This window comes from Mustela lutreola, chromosome 8 (genome assembly GCF_030435805.1).
Source record: "Mustela lutreola isolate mMusLut2 chromosome 8, mMusLut2.pri, whole genome shotgun sequence".
NCBI lineage: Eukaryota > Metazoa > Chordata > Mammalia > Carnivora > Mustelidae > Mustela > Mustela lutreola.
Genome location: NC_081297.1, coordinates 102,767,317 through 102,792,641, shown reverse-complemented (window position 1 = coordinate 102,792,641; position 25,325 = coordinate 102,767,317). Strand labels below are relative to the sequence as shown.

The 25,325-nt window shown below is 39.8% G+C and overlaps 1 protein-coding gene and 1 pseudogene across 1 annotated transcript; one reads left to right on the top strand and one right to left on the bottom strand.

Moving 5' to 3' along the window:
- The first annotated feature begins 1,743 nt into the window (after positions 1–1,743).
- On the top strand, positions 1,744–19,172 carry IL26 (interleukin 26). Its single transcript, XM_059183631.1, has 5 exons — positions 1,744–1,983; positions 2,069–2,125; positions 2,298–2,432; positions 18,816–18,881; positions 18,968–19,172. Exons 1-5 carry the CDS (start codon positions 1,813–1,815, stop codon positions 19,052–19,054), a joined length of 516 nt encoding a protein of 171 aa, XP_059039614.1. The 5' UTR covers positions 1,744–1,812; the 3' UTR covers positions 19,055–19,172.
- LOC131839964 (U4 spliceosomal RNA) lies at positions 14,211–14,342 on the bottom strand (annotated as a pseudogene).
- Positions 19,173–25,325: the final 6,153 nt, after the last annotated feature.

Below are 25,325 nucleotides of genomic sequence, written 5' to 3'. Positions count from 1 at the left end.
TCCTATACCCACCCACTCACGGTGTTTATGTTAATCCCACACCTTCTGAAGGCATCTTGGCTTTTGACTCCTGGTGTTCACACTCTTTTGTCTAAAGGAATTCTGAACAGGCATTTACTCAGTTCAGAAAAACAAAAAAATGACACACCTTAGGGTACTTCATGTCCCAGTTCAAACTTAAAGTTTAAGCTTCTCCCAGCTAAAAATAATTCTCCCTTTTCCTGAATTTTTCTAAAATTTCAGTGAACTCCCCTTTGCACTCCCAATCAGTTCTTTGTGGAACAGTTCTCTTGAGGGGGTGTGTCTTTGTCAGCAGAGGTGGTCTTGCGGAGATGAGGCTGGGGCTTTTCCAAATCTACTTTTTTGAAAAAGCAGGAAATATCCCTAAGCGTTTGGACCTTTCCTTTATACTTTCTCCTTGCCCCTTTGCTAGCCTGGTTGTCTTGATTTTGACATGGTTCTTGGATTCTGAGGCTTGTTATCGACTCTGCTGAGTTTTCAGGCATCTCTTGCTCATGCCAGATTCCTAGTATTGCCTTGCCCAGGTACTTCATTAACTCTATGCCTCCTAGGCTTGGTGGTCTGTCTCTGCTTCTCATTATACAATTCTGGGCTATGCCCATTTCCTCTTGGGGCTGCTACCTCAAATGAATCATACCTACCACGATAAGAAGAACTGGGACAAAACTGAGGACAGTGTTCTCTGGAGCTTCTGCCCCCTAATATGGAGCACTGTCTTTGTATAGGCAGAGCCTTGACAGAAATTTGTTGATGAAATAATTTTTTTTTTAAATGCAGTTACAATAGCATTTCATGATGTGGAAAGTAAAGTATTCAGTGAACTAATATTGGATGTACTTCTTTAGAAGAGGCACCATGGAAGGTGCAGAGGAATCAGAGATGGAAAGTTTGGGTCTCTTTCCTTAAGAAATGTACATGTTACTCAAAGTCTAGAGCTTGAGGGCAAGTCTGGGTGGTCATTTTGGAAAGAGATGATAGAGAATTTACTATTTGTGCCAAGCAAATCTTGACTATGTTAAGGGAGTTATAATTTCTGAGCTGGAAAGATTCTTGAGAAAAATTGGGGAAGTCCTCTCTTGGGTTTTGATGCTGGCTGAAGAATGGTGGTCCCTGAGGGCGGAAGGGGGTCCTGGAGAAGGGCTTAGCAAGGGAGATGTGTAAAGCCCATATGAATTCACGAGCAGGTTTCCCAGGGCTGTCCATTCTACCTTTGGTTAATTTTGGGGGTGGGATATTGGTTAGGGAGGTTTGGGTTTTTGTTGTTGTTGTTGTTTTGTTTTATTTTGTTTTTTTACATGGCAATTTTATTTTATTTTTAAAAAAATTTTATTGTGTTGTGTTAATCACCATAAAACACATCCATAAAAATACATCATTAGTTTTTGATGCAGTGTTCCCTATGGGAATTTTTTAAAATCACACAGCCTCCTGGAGATTAGTCTATTTTACTGGCTTAGCACCACTTTTAAAAATAATGAATCTGTTGTGATATGCAACTGAAATTCTGACTTCTTTTTTTAAAGGGGGGCCCCAACCTTACCAGTAAACCTGAACTTTTTCTTAATGTCACAGTTGCTGTGGTCAAAGTAGTTTTGGTTATGAAGCGAGTTCTAAAAAAATAGAACAACCAAAGGGATCTTCCTCTATAGACACTGTAAGTTATCTACCACAGCATCTCATTGGTGAGGTGGACTTGAGAGCTCCAGTAAGTAGGTTGTCCAATCATCTAACCAGCACAAGGAACTCTCTGGCTGCTACCAGTGACACGAGCCCAGAGTGGGGTGGAGGGAAATGCAGGTGAATTGCATTTGGAGGTCTGGGTTGCTGTTTGCTGTTCTGTCTCTTGCCTTTGCCAAGCACAAGCCATCTTCCTCCGCGAAAGGTTGTTACCCAAGGGGAACACTGTCCCAAGCTGTTGACACACTGTACGTCAAGGCAGCATGGTTCAAAACAACGATTCCAGTAAGTATTAGGCTCTGCTTAAGATGATGGCTGAAAGGACATTTGTCATTATGGATGAAACTTATTTCCCTTTGTTTTACTGTAGGAAGACCGCATAAAAAACATACGATTATTAAAAAAGAAAACAAAAAAGCTATTTATGGTAAGCCAGAGGATTTTTGTCTCTTTCATTTTTCTACTCGTCCGATGCTTTCTCTCCAGCATTTTAATTTTTCCAGATAGCCATCAAGTAATAATCGGGTGGGTGTTTCAGCAACATTTTACCAAAGCTCTTCATGCTTTACCTTAGGCAATTTCCTATATGTCATTTACAGAAAAACTGCAGGTTCCAAGAACAGCTTCTGTCCTTCTTCATGGAAGATGTTTTTGGTCAACTCCAAGTACAAGTCTGCAGGGAAATACATTTTGTGGAAGAACTTCACAGTCTTAGGCAGCTGTTGAGCCGCTGTGTAAGTATATCCATCTGGCAAATATGGTGAGTTTGAACCTAGAAACCTACCTAACAAGTAGGAAGCTATCTCTGCCCCGAAGGGTGAGTAACAGGGGCTTTCTAACTGTTGGCTTGTGGTCCCAGTGGACAGTTTATCATCAGTGAACCAGCACTGAATAAATATGTAGCAGGTGTCTTTTTCTTTAAATCCTTCCTTCCTTCCTTCCTTGCTTTCTCATACTGATGAGGGCTTTTAGATTACTTTTTTCTTAATTATCTAACCTTTTTTGGTGACTCCTTTTTTAAGGCATACTCTCCGTCAAAACTTTAAAAAAGGGTGGTATGTCTTCTTTGGGACTTAAATGGCATCATGCTATGGTATGGTCACCATCGGTCACCACAAGCAATGAGGAATTCATTAGGAAGGTAAAAGTGACCATATTTCTCCATAAACATCCACAGTAATAAAGACCAGTACAGAAAAATGAAACCAAGCACACCAAAATAATTAAGCCAGGACACGTGCAGTAGTAGTTGACTTGCCTCTGTGGGGAGTGGTGGATCTTTTCCGTAAACTTGTTCAGGGTCCAAGGATGCTTTCCCAGCCTATTGTGACTGCACTTTGCAGGAGGTGTAAGCACGGAATGGTGATGATTGCTAGGTTGCCAGATGGAAACAAGCTCTCCACTCTAGGGATTATGGTCATTGAGACTTAAATGCTGGGCAGTTGGAGGCAGATTTTTATTTCTTAAGAGCTAGAATGTCTTTTCCTTGTGGTCCTTAAAAGTGCTCCAGATCTCAAGTTGCAGACCAAGGCACAGAGGCATTTTATGTGGGTGAGCTGGTCAGTTAAGTAAAGACTTCCAATGAATTTGCCTTCCCCTTTGCTTTGGTTAGTTTGTGTTTAAGTTATGTCCTTGTTTGAGACGTGGGTTGCATGGTCTTCCATAAACTCTCTTATTCCATCCAGAGAAGTGCAATGAGAAAAATTACAAACTGGACCTTTGTAGAAGACAGCAAATGCTCTGGGCCAGCTCCCTTGCCTAAACCAGGGGAAAGAAACTTACTTATCTTTAGCTGTTTCTATACTTGAGCTATGAGCTCATCTTATTAAGACAGTGAATGGTATAAATAGTCTCTTAAAATTAAGCTGAATTATCACATAATTCATATATTTCATCCCCCCGCAACTGGTTAACTCATAAGTACTCCTACTAGAGCATTTTCACCACTGAAAGATGGAAGAGGGGAAGATCCCTTGAAGGACTTGATATAGGGGAAATAATGCCATGTAAGGCAGCCACTGTAAGCTAGAGTGAGTCTAAAGGAATAAGTGAGCGGCTCCCTGAATTTCAGTGTCAGGTGAGAGGCATCCTTTTCAGCCTGGCTTTGTTTGTTTGTTTGTTTTGACTTTTAAATGCATTCTGTTTCTCTCCATGTTTTTGTTTGAACCCTGGTTCCTCTGCGTAGGTGCTGGCCTTTGCATTAGCCATCAGATTTAATCTAACGTTCTTTTAAATGAAGTTGTTAATGATGGGGGTGGGGGGCACTGGAATAAATCCTTGCCTGGTACTGTAGTGGGTGTCTGGACATCTGGAACCCCGAAGCCATGTCTGTTTTCCCATCAATTCGGTTTCCTAGGCTCAAGTAGTGAGAACATGTAATGAGCTGTAACAAAAATCAAGCAATGTTCTAAAGGAAAGATTTAGAAAACATACAACTATCTAGGGACTCTGGTTTGCCTCGATTTGTTTTTGGATTAGTTTGTTTTTGTTTACTCCTGAAAAGACCTGTCAATCAAGACGCTTCTGTCCAAAGGGATGTTTCTTTTAGGGATGCGGGCCACACAGCAGACCAGCGGCCGGGCGCCCCTCGTGCGGGTTTGGCTGCTTACCAAGGTGGCTGTCACCCCCTTGTGGCCATATACGAGCATACAGCCAATCAACCTCCCAAGGGCCACCTAATTCTGGGCTTTCTTTCTTTCTCCCTCCTGAAGCCCACCGTTGCTAGCTCCAGTTAATTTGTCTCACAAACTGTGGAGGTTATGCCTTGGGGTAAAACTAACACTATTGTGAAACCGAAAAGGAAAACCAGAGGATGAACCGGAGCTTTGGAAAGCCTTGTCAGACACTGCTTTAGGGAAATAGGTGTTTCTTTGCGTTTAATCTTTTGGCCAGTCATAATTTTGTATTTTTGATAATAGAAGCTGGTATCTGTTTCATTCAAACTTACTGAGCATCTGCTCTCATGAATAACAAGGGAAGTGAAACAGACAAAATCGGATTTTTCTGAAAATGGTGTTGTAAGGACAAACAAAAACACAAACGCCTGAAACCAAATGGCTGAAAGAAACGAGTTGGTTTTGCAAATTGACTTTTTGCAGGTCGGCTTACAGCAGGGTGGCCTGCTTCTCTATTTTCTAGGTCCTGGGCTGGATGAGGAAGGTCAGTAGGATTTGGTCTGTGCTCTCAGGAGGGGCAGGAATAACAGGGGAGAAGCTTGAATAAAGGCTTGATGGTATGAAAGGACACACCCTATTCAGGAAGCTTCGAGTAATGAGTGGGAATGTGAAGCGGCTTGGGGAGTGGGAAGAGGAGGCTGGTTGGTTAGATTTTAGCGAGGAAATGCTGCTAAGGACCTGGTTAAGAAAGACATGATAACGCAGACCTCTTTGGTGAGGGTAGAGGGGTGGAGGGTGGGTGGTGAGGCTCGAGGGATTAAAAACAATGAGAAGAGCCTTGTAATAATGTGCCTGGGGTAAAGTGGTGGTGCTCTGGTGTCCTGGGAAAGGAGAGTGAGGAAGAAAGTAGAGTCTGCAATGAGGCAAAGGTTCTTACTTGGGGGGTTGAATCAGGGGCGGTTGCTCATTAACAGTATAGACGGAGGAAGTTTGGAGAAAGGTAAATAAGTAGCTTTAGACCTGCTAAAAATTTCAGAGTCCCATGCATCAGCATAATCATAAGACTAGTATGTACATTTCCCATATATATTTTGTGTGTGCTTAATATTTGTGATGTACTTGTTAACAGTGTTGAGATAGAGTTGATATACAACTGAAAATGTTTTAAGTGTATAATTTGGTAGTTTAGACATGCGTACACACCTCTGAAGCCATCACCACAATTAAGATAATGAATATATCCATCAGTCCCCAAAGTTTCTTTGTGCCCCTTGGTGATTCCCTACCTCTCTTTCCCGTCCCCAGGGAACCGCTGATCTGCCTTTTGTCACTATAGATTTGTTTTCATATCCTAGAATTTAACATAAATGGTGTATTGTTATATTCTTTTGTGTCAGTTTTTTTACACCAAGCATAGTTACTTTGAGATTCACTCCTGCTATTAGTGTATCAGTCATTTATACTTTTTTATTGCCAAGTAGTATTCCATCACAATGATATACTATAATTTACATATCGATTCACCTACTGTTGGTTATTTTTCTTTTTTTTAAGATTTTATTTATTTATTTGACAGACAGAGATCACAGGTAGGCAGAGAGGCAGGCAGAGAGAGAGGAGGAAGCAGGCTCCCTGCGGAGCAGAGAGCCCGAAATGGGGCTCGATCCCAGGACCCTGGGATCATGACCTGAGCCGAAGGCAGAGGCTTTAACCCACTGAGCCACCCAGGCGCCCCTGTTGGTTATTTTTCTCCAGTTTCTGTCTCTCACAAATAAAGCCATTATGAATACTCACATCCAGGTCTTTGGACAGATATGTTCATTTCTCTTGGGTAGATACCTAGGAATGAACTATAGGTTAGGTGTACGTCTTATAAAAAAGATGGCTAAACTGCTTTCTAAAGCAGTTTATCATTTTACATGTTCATCAATAGTGTGTGAGAGTTCAGTATCCTTGCTCTTACTTGGTAGAGTCAATGTTTATAGATGCCAGCCAGTGTAGTTGGAGGGTGATGTTATCGCATTGTGTTTTCCATTTGCATCTCCCCATTACCGAGGTTGAGCATCTCTTTATTTGCCTGTTTACCAACAATGTATCTTCTTTGATTTTGATATTTTGCCCATGGAAAAAAAATGAGGTTGGTTATTTTCTTACTGAGTTTTGAGTATGTGTCTTTTAAAATATATTCTTCATGCAAATCTTTGATCAGATATATAATTTCAAAATATTTTTTCCTGTTCTATGACATCTCATTATTTTAAAAGTTTCTTTTGAAGAGAGAAGATATTTTACATTTTTAAAAAGATTTTATTTTTATTTATTTCAGAGAAAGCAAGAGAGAGAGTGGGGTAGAGGGGAAGGGAGAAACAGGGAGCCTGCTTCAGAGCTTGATCCCAGACCCCAGGATCATGATCTGAGTCGAAGGCAGATACTTAACCAACTGGGCCACCCAGGTGCCCTGACATTTTACATTTGGATGATGTCCAATTTATCAATTTTTTTCTTCAATGAGTCATACCTTTCATGCCATATTTAAGAAATTTTTATTTAACACAAGGTCAAAAGAATGTTTACTATGTTTTCATCTAGAATTTTTCTAGTTTTAGGCCTCACATTTAGGTCAATGACTTTTGCATCTATTGGGATGATCATGTGATTTTTGTCTTTAGGAGAACTGATACAGATTACACTGATTGATCTTTAAAGTTAAGCCAACTTTGGATTTCTGGGATAAACTCTATCTGGTAATAATGTGTTATCCTTATCAGGTATTGTTAGGTTCCATTTGCTAAAATTTTGTTAATAATTTTTGCATCTACATTTATGAGGGACATTAGTCTGTTGTTTTCTTGACTTGTAATCTTTGTCTCGTTTTTGGAATTAGTATGATGCTGGTCTCATTAAGTAAGTTGGAAAGTATTCTCTCCTCTTCTATTTTCTGGAAGGATTTGCATAGAATTGGTCCTTTGAAGCCATTTTTGAAGCCAATGGTCCAGTGAAGCCATTTTTGCCTAGAGTTTTTTTTATGGGAAGATTTTAAGCTAAATATTCTATTTTTTAATAGATACAAGGCTACTCAAGTTATCGATTTCTCCTTGAGTGAGCTTTGATAGCTTGTGTTTTTCAATGATTTTTATTCATTTTGTCAATTCTACCAAATCTTACCCACCAATTATCTATGCTATTTTCTCACTATCTTTTTAATGTTTTGTAGAGTACAGGTTGTTGTCACTTCTCTCATTCCAAATATTGGTATTATTTTCGTCTTCACCCTTTTTTTCCCTAAAATTTTATTGAAATGCATCAATTTTACTGATTTCTGAAAGAGCCAGTTTTAGTTTAATTAATATTCTCTATTATGTTCCGCTTCGGTTTCCCTGATTTCCATTCTGAACTTTATTATTCCTTTCTTCTGTCACTTTTGAGTTTTATCTACTTTTTTCTTTCTGATTTCCTACGGTGAAAGCTCGGGTCACTAACTCAATGTCTTTCAGTGTTTTCTTAAGGTGGAAACTGAGATTATCAGTTTGAGGGTTTTTTTTTTTTTTTTTAATTTTTTCTGTGTAGGAATTCAGTGTTATAAACTTCCTTTTCAGTACAACTTTAGCTACATCCCACAACTTTTGCTATGTTGTGTTTTATTTTCACTCACTTTGAAGTACTTTCCAGTTTCCTTTTTGGTTTCTTCTTTGACCCGTCAGTTATTTGGAAGGGTGTCATTCAGTGTCTATATATTTGGGATTGTTCCAGATGACTTTTTGATTTTGATTTCCAATATTTTACTTTGGTCAGAGATCCTCCTTTATATGACTCAAGTTCTCTATTATATTTGTTGAGCCAAATTATGTGGCCCAGAATCTGGTTAATTTTGGTAAATATATTTTGTGTATTTGAAAAAGAGTAGATGTCTTGCTGGGTGGGGTATTCTAGAAGTGTCCACTAGATCGATTGATCATTACTGTTTTTCAACTTTTTTTTAAAAATTTTTTATTTTTTATAAACATATATTTTTATCCCCAGGGGTACAGGTCTGTGAATCACGAGGTTTACACACTTCACAGCACTCACCAAAGCATGAACCCTCCCCAATGTCCATAATCCCACCCCCTTCTCCCAAACCCCCTCCCCCCAGCAACCCTCAGTTTGTTTTGTGAGATTAAGAGTCACTTATGGTTTGTCTCCCTCCCAATTCCATCTTGTTTCATTTCAACTTTCTTTATCTTTGGTGACTTTCTACTTATTTTCTCAATTATTGACATCTCTGACATTAATTGTGGAGTCTTCCGTTTCTCCTTGAAGTTCTATCAGTACTCATGGAGTTCATATATTTTGAGGTTCTGCTATTAGGTGCATAAATATTTATGATTGCAGTGTTATCTTGATGAATTGACCCCTTTATTTTATAAAAGTGCCCTATTGTCCTTAAGAATATTCTTTGTTCTGAAACCTACTTTTTCTGATACAAATAGAACCACTTCGGTTTTCTTTTGGTTAGTATTAGTATGATATATTTCTCTGTCCTTTTAACTTAAAAGGTGCTTTTAGTTAAAGTGCATTTTTTTCCTTTTTAAAAACATTTATTTCTTTTCAGCATAACAGAATTCTTTGTTTATGCACCACACCCAGTGCTCCATGCAATACGTGCCCTCCTTAATACCCACCACCTGGCTCCCCCAACCTCCCACCCCCCGCCCCTTCAAAACCCTCAGATTGTTTTTCAGAGTCCATAGTCTTTCATTGTTCATCTCCCCTTCCAATTTCTCTTAACTCCCTTCTCCTCTCCATCTCCCCATGTCCTCTATGTTATTTGTTATGCTCCACAAATAAGTGAAACCATATGATAATTGACTCTCTCTGCTTGGTTTATTTCACTCAGCATAATCTCTTCCAGTCCCGTCCATGTTGATACAAAAGTTGGATATTCATCCTTTCAGATGGAGGCATAATACTCTATAGTGTATATGGACCACATCTTTCTTATTCATTCATCCATTGAAGGGCATCTTGGTTCTTTCCACAGTTTGATGACTGTGGCCACTGCTGCTATAAACATTGGGGTACAGAGGGCCCTTCTTTTCACTACATCTGTATCTTTGGGGTAAATACCCAGTAGTGCAATGGCAGGGTCATAGGGAAACTCTATTTTTAATTTCTTAAGGAATCTCCACACCGTTCTCCAAAGTGGCTGCACCAACTTGCATTCCCACCAACAGTGTAACACCATTTATTGAAGAGACTGTCTTTTTTTCTCCACATCCTCTCCAACACACATTGTTTCCTGTCTTGTTAATTTTGGCCATTCTAACTGGTGTAAGGTGGTATCTCAATGTGGTTTTAATTTGAATCTCCCTGATGGCTAACGATGATGAACATTTTTTCATGTGTCTAATAGCCATTTGTATGTCTTCATTGGAGAAGTGTCTGTTCATGTCTTCTGCCCATTTTTTGACATGATTATCTGTTTTGTGTGTGTTGAGTTTGAGAAGTTCTTTATAGATCCTGGATATCAACCTTTTGTCTGTACTGTCATTTGCAAATATCTTCTCCCATTCCGTGGGTTGCCTCTTTGTTTTGTTGACTGTTTCCTTTGCAGTGCAGAAGCTTTTGATCTTGATGAAGTCCCAAAAGTTCATTTTCCCTTTTGTTTCCTTTGCCTTTGGAGACATATCTTGAAAGAAGTTACTGTGGCTGATATCAAAGAGGTTACTGCCTATGTTCTCCTTTAGGATTCTAATGGATTCCTGTCTCACGTTGAGGTCTTTTATCCATTTCGAGTTTATCTTTGTGTATGGTGTAAGAGAATGGTCGAGTTTCATTCTTCTACATATAGCTGTCCAACTTTCCCAGCACCATTTATTGAAAAGACTGTCTTTTTTCCACTGTATATTTTTTCCTGCTTTGTCAAAGATTATTTGACCAGAGAGTTGAGGGTCCATATCTGGGCTCTCTACTCTGTTCCACTGGTCTATGTGTCTGTTTTTATGCCAGTACCATGCTGTCCTGGTGGTCACAGCTTTGTAGTAAAGCTTGAAATCAGGTAATGTGATGTCCCCAGTTTTGTTTTTCTTTTTCAACATTTCCTTAGCAATTCAGGGTCTCTTCTGATTCTATACAAATTTTAGGATTATTTGCTCCAGCTCTTTGAAAAATACTCGTGGAATTTTGATTGGAATGGCATTAAAGGTATAGATTGCTCTAGGCAGTATAGACAAATCAATAAGAAAAAAGAGAAGAACCACATGGTCCTCTCAATTGATGCAGAAAAAGCATTTGGCAAAATCCAGCATCCGTTCCTGATTAAAACACTTCAGAGTATAGGGATAGAGGGAAGATTCCTGAACTTCATAAAATCTATCTCTGAAAAACCCACAGCAAATATCATCCTCAATGGGAATAAGTTCACGGCCTTCCCGTTGAGATCAGGAACATGACAAGGATGCCCACTCTCACCACTCTTGTTCAACAGTATTAGAAGTCCTAGCAACAGCAATCAAACAACAAAGAGAAATAAAAGGTATCCAAATTGGCAATGAAGAAGTCAAACTCTCTCTCTTCGCAGATGACATGATACTTTATATGGAAAACCCAAAACACTCCACCCCCAAACAGAACTCATACAGCAATTCAGTAATGTGGTAGGATACAAAGTCAATGTACAGAAATCAGTTACTTTCTTATACACTAGCAATGAAAATACAGAAAGGGAAATTAGAGAATTGATTCCATTTACTATAGCACCAAGAACCATAAGATACCTGGAAATAAACCTAACCAAAGAGGTAAAGGACCTGTACTTGAGGAACTACAGAACACTCATGAAAGAAATTGAAGAAGACACAGAAAGATGGAAGACCACTCCATGCTCTTGGATCGGAAGAATAAACATTGTTAAAATGTCTAAAGTGCATTTTTTTCAAAGATTTTATTTATTTATCTGACAGAGGGAGAGAGATCATAAGTAGGCAGAGGCAGGCAGAGAGGGAGGGGGAAGCAGACTCCCCACTGAGCAAGGAGCTCGATCCAAGGACCCTGAGATCTGACCTGAGCCAAAGGCAGAGGCTTAACCCACTGAGCCACCCAGGTGCCCCTAAAGTGCATTTCTTACAAGCAGCACATATTTAGGCTCTGTGTGTTTATCCACTCTATCTTTTTATTGGTAGGTTTAGATCATTTACTTTTAAGTGATTGGGTTTTAATATGTTTGGTGTTGAATCTACCACCCTGCCTCTTCTTTTTACCCAGCCTGTTGTTGGTTCCACTTCCCTCTTTTTCTGGCTTCTTTTTGATTGATGTTAAAAATGATTCCATTTTATCCTTTTTGTTAACTTAATAGTTATAAGTTAACCATGTTCTGCCATGTTCTGCCATTTTTGAAACTCTTCATTCCATTGCGTAGAACCACGTTTCTATCTGGTATCTTCCTTTTCTTTGAAGGATTTCCTTTAACATATCTTGTAGTAGAGTTCTACTGGGGATTAATTCTTTCAGATTTTTTCTTTCCTCCTCTTCTTCCTTCTTCTTGTTATTTATTTATTAAAGATATTGGGACATTTGCCTTACAAAGTTTCTCATAGTCTGTATTTTGATGCTTGAATTGTCATAGATTCATTCAACATTTTTTAAAAATTTTCCATACATAGATAATTATGCATAGGTTCTTGATCAAATTCAGGCTTGATGTTTTGGCTGAATCAATTTATTTGTAGTTTTGTGTATTTTTCATCAGAGAGGCATATTGTATATGGCATTTATATTTACCATGTTAGCAGTCATGAATTATTATAATTATATTTATAAATATTATAATATATAATATATTGAATATATAAATATACAATTATAAATAAATAATATAATTATAATTATAAAATTATAATTACTTTATAAATATATATTTATATAGTTTATATTATAGTTATATATAAAAATAAATATAAGTAAATAAATAAATCAAATATGTATAAAAATGTATGAATATAATACATAAATATATATAATTGTATATATAATATATTATTTATATATATTATAATTTAAAATATTATATTTATATTATATATTTATAAGTTTTTAAATATATTATGTTTAATAAATATATAATACATAATATATAACTATATATAAATAAAAATAATAATAACTATGAATATATAAATAAATATATAATATATAATATATTAATATAAGTATATTGTATTATAATTTAATATATAATTTTATTTTATAAATATATATTTATATATTTATTAGTTATTATATATAATTATATACATTTATAAATGATATAATTTTATAATTATATTATGATACTTTACAAATTCTATTATACCTTCTTTATTTATAAGTGGGGGTAATTCTGTGAATATCACTTACCCCTTACTAGTTGGCTGTCTTGAGAGACTTATCATATAAAAAAAGCAGCACAAGTAGTTAATTATTTTTCTTTATTTACCAGTTTTCAATATAAGGAATTGCTTTTCTAACATTCTTTCAGGGTGATCAATGAGTTGTTATTTTATCCCAGTGTTATTATTAACTCATGGACTTATATTATTTTTCATTTTTGAGGAGTCTTTCTGACTTCTGCAAGCTTCCTGCCTTTAGGGATTCTTTGTATGTCCACTAAGACTGGCATTTTATTGAGTCACTCCTAAGAGACAGCACCATGATAATTATCATGGTAGACCATTTGGTCTGGAAAAAAAAAAGACAAATTAAAAAACAAAAAGAGATGGTACAATCAAGTCTAAAGTCATATACTGAGGTCAATATAAGACTTTACGTATGATTTTGTATTCTCCCAGAGGTTGTGAAAATGCTGTAAATGTTTATGATAGATGTAACATAATAGAACTCTTCAGAGAAAGAATTTGAGGTTGTTCTTTTGAGAAAACACTACAAACAGTTAGTTCTCTGCAGGACTGTACTGCGTATAACTTTCTAGTCCTTGACGCCCATTTTTCATTTCCTCAGAATGATCAGTAGAGACAGATTTTCCATTTGTGCTTTAGTGGTCATACACAGTACACATTTGTATGATTATTCAAAACATGAGGAGATTGCAGTCACAATACTATGGATTGCATCTGTCTACCCAATTGCCTTTAACAAACCAAAATGCTCACCAATGCCCAGGACATGATTCTATTAGGGTACGGAGTCGACCACCCCTCAATTAGACAGAGAACACTCTCGATAATGCAAGTCACATAGTGAGGTTTATTTCCAGCTAGCTGGGGTCCAAGTATCTGCCCGGTGCAGCGAGTTTCAACAAGGACCCTGAGCACTCAAAGCCAAGGGTTTATATAGCATTTTCAAGGCACTTCTTCATGGCTACATACATATCTTGTGCCCCACTTTGACAGGTTAACTTTGTTTAACCTTTTGCCACCCCAGCGTCACCCTGGCGGTTGAGTGAGATGTAGGTTTAGAAGAACTTTCACCTTAACTACATTTCCTTCTGCCTCAGCCTCCCACAGTTTTGTGGTGGGGAGGGCGACCTTTGACCTCGAGGCACTGAGCCATTTGTCTCTGGAAATTGGGTCATTGAAGAGATGGCCTTTTTGTTGTAAATCACCAGTACATTTGCAAACCAAGGGAGATTCCTGTCTTGCTGGATTGTGATCTCTGCAAGTTAACTATTTGTTTTTCTTTAACATTTGGTCCCTGTAGAGCCATCACTTAACTGCCCTGGTGGCATATGATTAAGTTGTTTTTTCAGGTTTTAGCTACTTTCTCTTGTCTCACGTCACATACGCTCTGTGGGCTGGTTAGGGATGCTCAGTAAAATGGCTTCCCGGCCTTCAAGATGGCTATTCTTATATTAACCCACTCTTACAATTCATTCTGTTATTAAACTAGGCTTTGTGAAGCCTGAAGCCATAAGCTGGTGCTTGCATTGTATTCACTGATTCATTCGTTCAATGAACATTTAGTGAGCATCTAATATTTGCTGAACACTATTTCAATTAGCAACAATCGCGCCTCAGATAAACCTCATTGGCTACCACAAGGCCACTGTGCAAAGCTACTGCTGAGCCCTATTCCAGATGCTGGAACAACAAAAACTGCCAGGTAACGTCTCTGTCCTTTTAGAACTCCTTGGAAGGAGTATCTACCGGGCAGATACAGTCTCCACTTCTGCTGGGGGCTGTGTAGGAAGCAGATGCAGGAGGAGCTGGGGCAGGGCTGGAGGCTAGGGGCCTGAACGCAAGACATGGACTCCAGCCATTTTAGGTGAGACCGGCATGGTGTCCAAATCATCTCTGCTCCTTTCAGTCTGGAGTACTGACCTTCCTCTGCCTACTTGTCCCTTCTACCTGCTCCTGCCACTTTATCTTACTTACCTTTCAAGGTGCAACTAATTGGTTTTCTTCTGGAAGCTTTCTGGGATCCCACAGTCAGGCTGTCTCTGCTATCTTAGAGCAATTGTTTTTTTTTTTTTTAAATCACAGTATATATCACATAGTATTTGCATCACCGTCTGTCTCCTGTTGTGAGCCATCACTTGTGCCCCAAGGCCATTTTTATCTTGCCTTTAAATCTTTACCTTTAAAGATTAAATCAGTCAGGATACCTGGGAGGTTCACTTAGTTAAGTGTCTGATTTTTGGTTTCAGCTCAGGTCACAGTCTCAGGGTCATGAGATCGGTCTCAGGGTCATGAGATCGAGCCCCATGAAATCCAGTGGGGCTCATTGCTTAGCAGGGAGTCTGCTGGAGATTCTCTCTCCTTCTGTCTCCATCTGTCCCTAGCTCATGCTCTTTCTCTGTCTCCCTCTCTCAAATAAAGTTGAAGAGTTGCCTGGTGTTAGTTTTTTCACGACTATCTCACACTTTTCTTTGAGCTCTAGTTATTCTAGTCCTATGACAAATGGCCTAGAGTTTAGATCATATCTGCTTTGGTCAAATGTGTCAAATCATACAGCCATTCTTACAGTAAAACAACTACACACTGAAATAGAAGGTAAAGGAAATCGTTCCTTCAGAAATCTCTCTTTCCGAGGAATGTCATTTGAATTGTGACTGTAAAACCTGCCTGTTTTCCTGGGTCTGTAGACATGTTTACAACAGTGAAGAAAAGGAAACCTGGGTAGAATCTCTAGTAGGAGGTCATTTATAGTAAATGGAACTCTTGGCACCAGAAAACATCCCATAAACCAACACAGCCTTAGTGGCAACGCCAGCAGCTGTAAGTGCTTCCTACTGTTACTGTTGGGATGGTTGTTGTTGTTGTTGTTTTGTTGTTGTTTTGACAAACCTTGTTTTCTCCTTTCCTACTCTTCTTGTCGTTCCTTGATGGAGTGATGCCTTTCTTGTCCTTCCCACCCTGGTGTAGGATGAAGTTGGAGTTTGGAGTTCTCTGGGCAGAGCCGTAGTGAGCAGGAATGCCTTAATGATATTTAACTTCTGTAATGTCCAGATTTTGGTTAGTTTCTTTGGCTTCCTAATTTCGGTGTTTAATCTTTAATTCCCAGTTCCTGCATGCTTGACCCTGGGCCATGTGACTTGCTTCTGGGCTTTGTAGTTGATTCTTTGCATCTGGGAACTTGCATACAGTGCCTTGGAGTTAGGCACGTTTTGATTCTCTTGATGACGTTCTCTTTCATTCACTTGCAAGATTTGGACCAACTACTTTTATATTAGACGATTTAAGGTTAGAAGGAATGAGCATCTAATCATACTCTCTATTTATAAATAGGAAGACTTCTCTAAATTCTTTCCATAGCTACGATCTTGGCTGAACCTAGACTTGGTTATTTCTAGAATTTTCTTTTGTAGTTCCAGTCTGAAAAACAAATGATTTTGAAGGGGCTGGGAGTGGGAGGTTGGGGGAGACTGGTGGTGGGTATTATGGAGGGCACTTATTGCATGGAGCACTGGGTGTGGCGCATAAACAATGAATTCTGTTACACTGAAAATAAATAAAATTAAAAAAAAATTTAAAAAGTGTACACACACACACATACACACACCCGCCAACCGTGGGATTTCTTCTGTTTATTTTCACAACATCCATTTTTGAGTTGAAATCTCCATCTCTGTCTCTGCCAGTTGGCTTAACCCTTTAAAGCCATCTCCAGCATTTCTCTTCTGTAATGCAGAGCAGAGATCTTCGAGCTAATCTGTCTTTGGAACTGGATTTTGAATGTTTTCAACAAGAGACTGGCTTAGTTGGAATATATTTTCTAAGTTATGCTGGTTTTTGTTGTTGTTGTTTTGTTTTTGTTTTAGTATAATGGAGTGGTTTTAAGCACAGACTCTGGACGCTGAATATCTGGGTTCGGGTCTCAACTCTTCCACTTACTGTGTGAACATAGGCAGAATATTAACTTCTGTGCTTCAGTTTCCTAATCTGTAAAATGAGGATAGCAATAACACCTCTTTTATAGGATTGTGGGGAGGACAGAGGATATAAATATGGTCGGAGCCTTCAGATTAGTGCCTGACACCTGCTGACTATTATTATTTTCCTCTAACAATCTTCTCAGTATTTTTGTCTTCACTTGAAGGGGAATTGAGATAAAGGAGAAAGCTCCTAGACCTGCTAAATTTTTATCTTCTAAAGTGATCTGGTATTTCATCAATTTTCCTATCCACAACTCCTATTTAGTAACTTTTTGTTCATCATCATGTCTTTAGTGTCTAGCCCTAAAGGTTGACATACAGTAGGCCCTTCATCAACATGTGCTTAATGAAGGAATGGATTCTTTCTGACTTTTCTCTCTGACATTGGTTACCACTGTCCTGGATCTGTCATGCACTGTTTTGACCTCCCTGGATCTGGTCTGGGTTGAAATGTCTTCTTTTTTTTTTTTCTTTTTAAGATTATTTATTTATTTATTTATTTGACAGATAGAGACCACAGGTAGGCAGAGAGGCAGGCAGAGAGAGAGAGAGAGAGGAGGAAGCAGTTTCCCCGCTGAGCAGAAAGCCCGATGTGGGGCTCCATCCCAGGACCCTGGGAACATGACCTGAGCCGAAGGCAGAGGCCTTAATCCACTGAGCCACCCAGGTGCCCCGAAATTCAGGTCTCTTATCACAGGGCAGTCTAATGCCATGATTGTGAATCCTGCAAACCAGACCTTTACCAGAACATTCTGTGTCTACAGCTCTTCTGTGCTTAATCAGGGAAGCCTGACAAGAAGGATTTCTTCCTTACTATGCAGGGTCTGACCTGAAAGCAGAGTCCCCATTTGGGCAGCTGTGACACCATCACCACCTTTATGCCCCATAGTAGCATCTGGGATATAGCTGTCAATCATTTTAGTTGTCTCCTCTTGATAAGGAAGAGACTACATGCTGCCCATTCTCCCTGCTCTCCTCCTGATTGTGTTCTGCGCTAGAGGGATGTATTGGTTGACATTGGCCATGTTTTTATTTTTTTCAACAAATGTTGTCATTTATTTGCTTCCATTTTGTGAGTTTTAATCATTATCTTTGTTGATGTCCCTGGCCCTATTTTATCACTAGGAAAGGACCTCCTGTGACACCTTCAGCAAGTGACTTAACCACTGGGCCTTGTTTCCTTTTCTGTAAATTGAGAAGAGCTGACTTATACAATCTCTTTGGTCTATTCCAGCACTAAGCTTCTATGGGTAAAAACTAAAGAGATAAATTAGACATTTTCACCTTTTTCTTCCATTTTTTTTAATGAAGCCTGTGGAAATGTGTGGGCACATAAAGGACAAAGTTAATGTCCTCCCACTTGATTTCTAAGTGATTTCTGTGCTCAGACAGGGACTGGAAATTCATCTCCACAAAGGAGATAGGCCGTTTCTCCTGCCTGGCTACTAGCCATCTTCTTTAAAATGCCAACCTGCTCCTTCTTTTGAAGAAACTAATATTTCCTGGTCCATTCTCCTGACAATCAACACCTGAGTATTGTACTCTGCAATGCACATAGCAGACAGAGTGATTTTTCAGAAAAGGGAATTTTTTCTTGTTGGTTCCCACATCTTCCATGTTTCCTACATCTCCCTTCTTGGATTGGCCTCGCCAAGTTCTTCTTTTAGTTTCTGGGAAGCACTAAGCCTTTCCGCCTCAGGGCCTTTGCACACCTTCCCCTTTCCCTGAGTTATTCTCTCCTGTGCATCCTCCTCAACACCCTCTTTCTTTTTTTCACTTCCTCATAAAACTGGATCCTTCTTATTTTTCAGATCTCAATTTAAATGTCATTTTTCAGAAATGCCTTCTCAGATCACCCCATTGAAAGCAGGTCATTCCTGTAAATTCTTTTCATAGAGCCCTAGGCAATACAAACACAGATTTCATTGTAGTTTGTTACTTACTGTTTTTAAATTGATTACCTGCTTATATACTTGCTTCTCCCATGAAACTGTAACTAACCTCGGTGATAACAGAAACCCAACTATTATTGACCTGCCAGTGCACACCTATGACCAGCACATTACACCTGCTCACTATATGTTTACTGAATGGATGGAAAAGTATTATTAGAGCCTCTTCAATAATCTAATCTGTGTTTTCTGTTGATTTATTAGATTTCCTGTGCTTCCTCAGCTAGAGAGATGAAAACAATTACCAGAATGAAAAGAACATTTTATGGGGTAAATATTTCAAGTCATTGTTTTTGAGTACTCTGTTTTTTAAAATGTGAAAATTTTCTGCTTTTATATCTTCACTTTATCTGCAGATTGGAAACAAAGGAATCTACAAAGCCATCAGTGAACTGGATATTCTTCTTTCCTGGATTAAACAATTCTTGGAAAGCATTAAGTAATGCAAGGAGCCAAATGCATGGATTGGATTGCTAATTTGGAATATAATGTGAACCCCTGGAAATACATTTGTAAGAGTCTATTTCTTTAAAAAAGTTTTTGTGCAAGTTAAATGATGCAGAATAGACTATGGGAATTTAACATAATAAAGTTCTGGAGATAAGTAAATTGTCACTAATATGTACGTTTTCTTTATTTTCAAAGAATGCTCTTACCTTGAACATGTTTTGTTATTCCCAAATACATTGTATAAACTTAATTTAAAGCTGTATCATCAGAATTAATTCACGTAATATTTGTGGAGGAAAAAATGACAGCTTTCTGGGATACAATCTAATGTTATTGTGACTTACATAGATGCTATGTGCATGATTATTACCTACTGAAGGGTTTGATGGTTATCAATTATGCCTGGTATGAACTTAGCTTTTAACAGATTTTTATTTTAATTAAATACACTGTGTTTCTTTCTCCTGGATGTCCTTTCTATGAGAGCATGCTGGAACTTTATGGAGTACAACGGGTGACAACCAGATCAGATCACGTAGGACAGACATGTAAACAAACTGCCTGGAAACGTTCACCAGGGAGGGCTTTGACAGATAACTCAAGCCTCAAAGACCACAAGTATCCAAGCTGAGATGATGTTGGAGCTTGATAATGCTCTTTCCAGGTGCTGGGCAGTTAGGAAAGTCGATAGGGGTCAACTAAAAGCCTCAGTGCAGTTCAGATTCCTCCACAGGAAACCTATCGGTGCTTAAAAGCCTTCTTTGCTCAGCTAGCTCTTCAGTTAAATGAATAAAACGGCCTGAGCTTTGTTTTTGCTTTACGTGGACTTGGCCTCTCAGCGATGGTGTGCTTGGCAAGGGCTGTTGCAGACAGCAGTGTATGGGATGGCCAGTTGGCTTCCACAAAGCATTCCTTGTGCCCCTACAGCATGCAGACAAGACAATTGTCTTGTGTTGATTCGGTGTTTTGTGATAACATTAGTCACGGCTTCCTCCAGGCCTGTGTGGATTTTGGCACCTCTTCTTTTTTTTTAAACTAAATTAAAATGTTTTTAATTAAAAAAATTTTTTTAGAAGATTTATTTATTTGAGAGAGAGCATTGAGAGAGAGAGAGAGATCACAAGTCAGGGGGAGGGTAGAGGGAGAAGCAGACTCCCTGCTGAGCAGGGAGCTGGATTCAGGACGTGATCCCAGGACTCTGGGATCATGGCCTGAGCCGAAGGCAGAACCATAACTGACTGAGCCTCCCAGGCACCACTGGCTCTTCTTCTTTATTGCTTTCCCACCAACCAGTTCTTCTTTTCAATCATAAGGTGATTATTCTATTCACTAGGGACTATGCTCTCTTGGATTATCTCATATTCCAAAATTACTTCTTTGTTTCCTGCTCCTTGTTCTCTCCACCTTCCCCATCAACACCCTGTGGTCCCATATTTTATCTCTACTGGGGACTCCCTTATCAGACCAATCCACAGTGGAGAGCAGAGGGGAATGGTGAGGGGGAGATGGAGGACCCTGTCTGCATCTCACAGTATTGACCTAGGGCTTCCCAGTGCAGCCTTAGGCCAACAGTAATGGGAGGCCTACTTTGTTTGTTTGTTTATTTATTTATATTGAAGTATACTTGACACACAATGTTATGTTAGTTTCAGGTGTTTTGAGAAGCTTATACATTGTGCTATGCTCATCACAATTGTAGCTACCATCTGTGTCACCACACAATGCAATTACAATACATTTGATCATATTCCCTTTGCTGTGCCTTTCATTCCCAGGACTTATTCATTTCATAACCCACTCCCCTTCACCCATTTTCCCAATCCTCAACCCCTCTCCTCTGGCAACCATCAGTTTGTTCTCTGTATTTAGTTATAGTTCTGTTTTGGGCACCTTACTTCCCTTTTTTTCTAAAGATTTTTTATTTATTTGAGAGAGAGAGAGCACGCATGCACACATGTGTGAGGAGGAGGAGGGACAGAGGGGGAGAGAGAGCACACTCCCCAACAGAGCCAAATGCAGGGCTTGATCTCACAACACTGAGATCATGACCTGAGCCAAAATCCAGAATCAGATGCTTAATCAACTGATTTACCCAAGCACCCCTGAACACCTTAATTTCTTGGGGAACACTTGGAAGAGCTAGGACCCTGGGGGCAGGAATATATATACCCTGGCTTTGCCATGGACTTGAGAGGATGTGGTGTACCCACTGTCCCCCTTTTAGGGCACCTTGTCTTCTAGAGGCACCTTCACGGTTCAGTCTAACTGTGCCGCACTTTCACAGAGCCCGAGTCTCGAGTCTTCGTTACACACCATTCCTATGCTGCCGCCATACTTATGGACTTCAGACATGAGAGGGGTTGTGAAATATTCATTTGATGGTCCTTAGGAAAAAATAAAATAAAATTCACTTGTGCCCCCCAAATATTTCTGGCAAATGAATTCAATGTTTTTGTCTACTTCCCAGAAAAAAAGCCTGCTAAACTCAGTCAGAAGCACTCCAGGAATGTGAAGGTCATTATCCAGTAAGAAACCAATATCCATATGTTGGTGCCTATTCCCAGACTTTTTAAATGCCAAGGGAAAAAATGTGGTTTTGGTGTGTTTGACTAAGACTGGCATTCTGAAAAGGCAGCTAAGAACAGAGAAGTTGGTGTCCTTCTGCATAGTGAGAAAAAAGTATTTGGTGGGGTCACTGGGCTCTAGATGAAGAATTCTCTTGAGTTTACAGGTCTTATTCTGGACTCTGTCAGAACCAGAGATGGTTACATTTTGGGAAATGGCCATACACCCCCAAATTCCCACACGATGCTCTGTGAACCCTAAAACCATTTAACATTTATAGGTGGAGATTTCTTCCAATAGATCCTTCCTGGATCATCCTACATCCCGGATATAGCCTGGGAGACTACATTTCTTTTGAAAATGTGTATGCCAGCATATGATTAGAGCTAAAGGAGTTGCATCTGCTCTTAGCATGGGGTAGAACAGAAGAAGCCTGGGATACCAGTGAGCAGCATAGAGTGGTGGGTAGAGCCCTCATTGAGGTTAAGAGACGCAACTAGTCCCAACTTCTTGCAGACCTCTGCCCACAGCACCAGATGGTCACCCATACAAAGTATCAACCCCCTCCCTAGCCATCCTCTCTCCCCTCATCACTGATCTAAACCACTTCTCTCCCACTAACATGCTTCTATTGACTTGTTTATTGGCTATCTCCACCATATGAGAATATAGGTTCTGTGGGGCAGGATGTTGTCTGTTTTGTTCCCTGGAGGATTCCCAGTGCCCAGAACAGGGCCCAAATACAGGACTCTAACTGAGCATGTGGTAAATGTATGGACCCAGGAGAGAATAGATTGAGGCCTCGGTCCCACTGCTGTTAGGATGTATGGCCAATGTCAGGTCACTTCACTTCTTGGACCTCCATTTCTGGATCGGTCCCGATTGAAATTAACTACCACAGGTGATCTGTACTGGTGTCTGCATAATGAGGGATTAAGATTGTCCTTTACTCCAGTTCCACTCCCTCCTCTAGGTCTCACACACCTTCTTGCGTCTCTTCCCACCTCCTGCCTCCAGTACCGTCCCCAAACCCCAGTTGGCCTGGTTAATTTCTTCTGATCCTTTAAGATTTCATTCAAACATTATTCAGAAGTTAATGGTTTCATACATGCTTTACTTCTTCACAGAACCTATCATAATTATAATTCCTCTGTATATCTGTTTCTCCCACTAGATTCTCTTTCTCTGATTCATTGCACCTCTACTCAGACCCTAACACATAGTAAGTGCCCAATAAATATTTGCTGAATGAATATTCAGTGAGTAAAATATCGAATTGAATTAGATAGTCTCCAAGATTTCTTCTGGCTCTGGCATATCTCCTACTATAATTTTTACTGGTTGGTATGAATCTTGAGGAATGTAATGTAACAGTGCTTCTTGACCGGAGTCCTCTAAGAGTGCCTATATTATTATTTGCATAACAATGGATTTAAATCAACTTACTATTTTACTTGCCCCCAGTAAAAAAAGGTAACTGCAAATAAATATATGACTCTTAACTTGAACAGATACATTTTTTAAACATTATTTATTTATTTATTTATTTGAGAGACAGAGTGAGTGTAAGCAGGGTGCGGGGTGGGGAGAGACAGAGGGAGAAGCCCACTCCCCAATGAGCAGGGAGCCCCGTTTGGGGGCCCAATCCCAGGACTCTGGGGTCATGACCCAAAAGAAAGCCAGACGGTTAACCGACTGAGCCACCCAGGCGCCCCTTAAACAGATACACTCTTAACTAATATATGTTCATTTGCATACCATGTAGAATCATCTTGCAAACCCCAGGCGGAATGTGTCTTACACATTGGGAAACACTGCATTATAATGAATTTCCACTGCCTCATTCTGGTCCAACTTAGAAATTAGAACCTGATCATTTTAACCTGCCCACAGATACCAGTGTAGAAAAAGTCAAGCCACGACGTTCAGGTTTCAAACTGGTTTCAGAGTTCCTGTCATTGTTTCCAGACATAGAGGCACGAAAGCACACTCACCCCGTCAGTCATTCCGCGGGGCTTCTGACTGGGCTCTCCGCAGAGGATGCCGGGATAGCAGTATGGCGCCGGTCCTTCCTTCGGCAGCGTCTGGGAGAGCGGCGTCAGCCGGGGGAGCCCTGGCGGATGGATGCCCCGGGGGATGCAGCTTCCCAGGGAGGAAAGCCCCTGTCCTTCCTCACAGGGAGGCTTCTGGAGCGCTCAGATGTGTTATACACGTGGTGGCAACAAAAAGCGAAAGCTCAGTCGGGCTGAGCAGAACATCTCAAAAGCAGACGTGGAATGTGCTGTGAATTACTAACATCAGAGGAACTCGTAAGAATGGAGTCCTTCACCGGGGCTGTGAGTTACTTACAATGAAAACCAGTCAATTCTATGACTGCTGATTGTATACTAACTGCTTGCCACACGGTCACGGCTGAGGTAATAAGGACAAAGGAAACCCAGTTTCTCTGGCAAGTTAGGACCTAGGAAAGGAGATAGGTAGGGGGATAATCACATAATGAAATACAAGCAAAACAGAGGAATATACGAAGTGCAGTGGGGGTAGAGGGAAGGACCACGCTGCACTGAGGTGAAGTCTGAGGTGATTTATCCTTTGAGACTCAACTCAGGTGTCACCTCTTCCAGGAAGCTTTCCTTGCTTGATTCCCTTCTCCAAGCCCCCATTCCCTTTCAGAATAGCATTTAGCACATCGGATCAAATTTTTTGTTTGCTTGCTTATTTCTTTTTCTGAAGGCACAGACTGAGTCTTATTCAGTGTGGTGTCCTCAGTGTTTAACATGCTGCTTGTCATGGAACAGTCATTCTGGAAATATTTTTGGAATGAAATACTGGAGAAAAAAAAAAAAAAAACAATGACAGCGAGGCTGAAGAGAGGGAATGGATTTGGGAGATATTTAGCAGGTAAAATGTATAGAACCTGGAGATCACTGGTTGAGGGGGGATCGGCACTGACGAAGTAGTCTAGGATGACTCTGGGTTTTACATTTTTTACTGATTTGTAGTAAATGAGGACTCAGAAAAATGCACTGTAATAAACAGAAGTTCATTGCTTTTTGGCCGAACACAGAAATGCTTTGAAATTTGGACTTCATAGGAGTGTAGAATCTCATTATTTGAAAGGATCAATCAAACCACATTGTCCAGTCTTGCATCTTATACAAGAACCTTCTTTATACGCTTCTCATCTAGCACGTGCTTGAGCACTTGCACTTAAGAGAGACAAATTACTTCTGCCCTATCTTGAAATAATCCTGCCTTTTAGAAATGTGTTTAAATCCTCTTGAAAATGTCCTTCTATTTTTCCTAGTCCCCAGATTTGAGGTTTCAAGTACTTCTGTCCCATCTTTTATGGGACAGGTGGATTAGTTAGGAAGGTTTTTTAAGAGATTTTATTATTTATTTGAGAGAGAGCGCGCACATCCACAGAGGGAGAGTGTAAGAGCACAGATGGAGAGGGAGAAGCAGACTCTCTGCTGAGCAGAGAGCTTGATGTGGGGACTTGATCCAAGGACTCTGAGATCATGACCTGAGCCGAAGGCAGACACTTACCCAATTGTGCTACCCAGGAGCCCTAGTTAGGAGGTATGTTGGAGAAGAGGAGGCTCTGCCCGTTCCTTTTAAAGGTTCAGCCTGGATGTTAACATGCACCATCTGTGTGCACAGACGAGGTCCACAATTTAGTTACATAGTCACACCCAG

Bases quoted from the DNA above. Each gene is read 5' to 3' on its own strand.
- IL26 (XM_059183631.1), top strand. From the start codon at position 1,813: ATGCAGGTGAATTGCATTTGGAGGTCTGGGTTGCTGTTTGCTGTTCTG. The intron at 2,126-2,297 runs GTAAGCCAGAGG...TGTCATTTACAG, and splicing joins AAACAAAAAAGCTATTTATG to AAAAACTGCAGGTTCCAAGA. The intron at 18,882-18,967 runs GTAAATATTTCA...CTTTATCTGCAG, and splicing joins TGAAAAGAACATTTTATGGG to ATTGGAAACAAAGGAATCTA.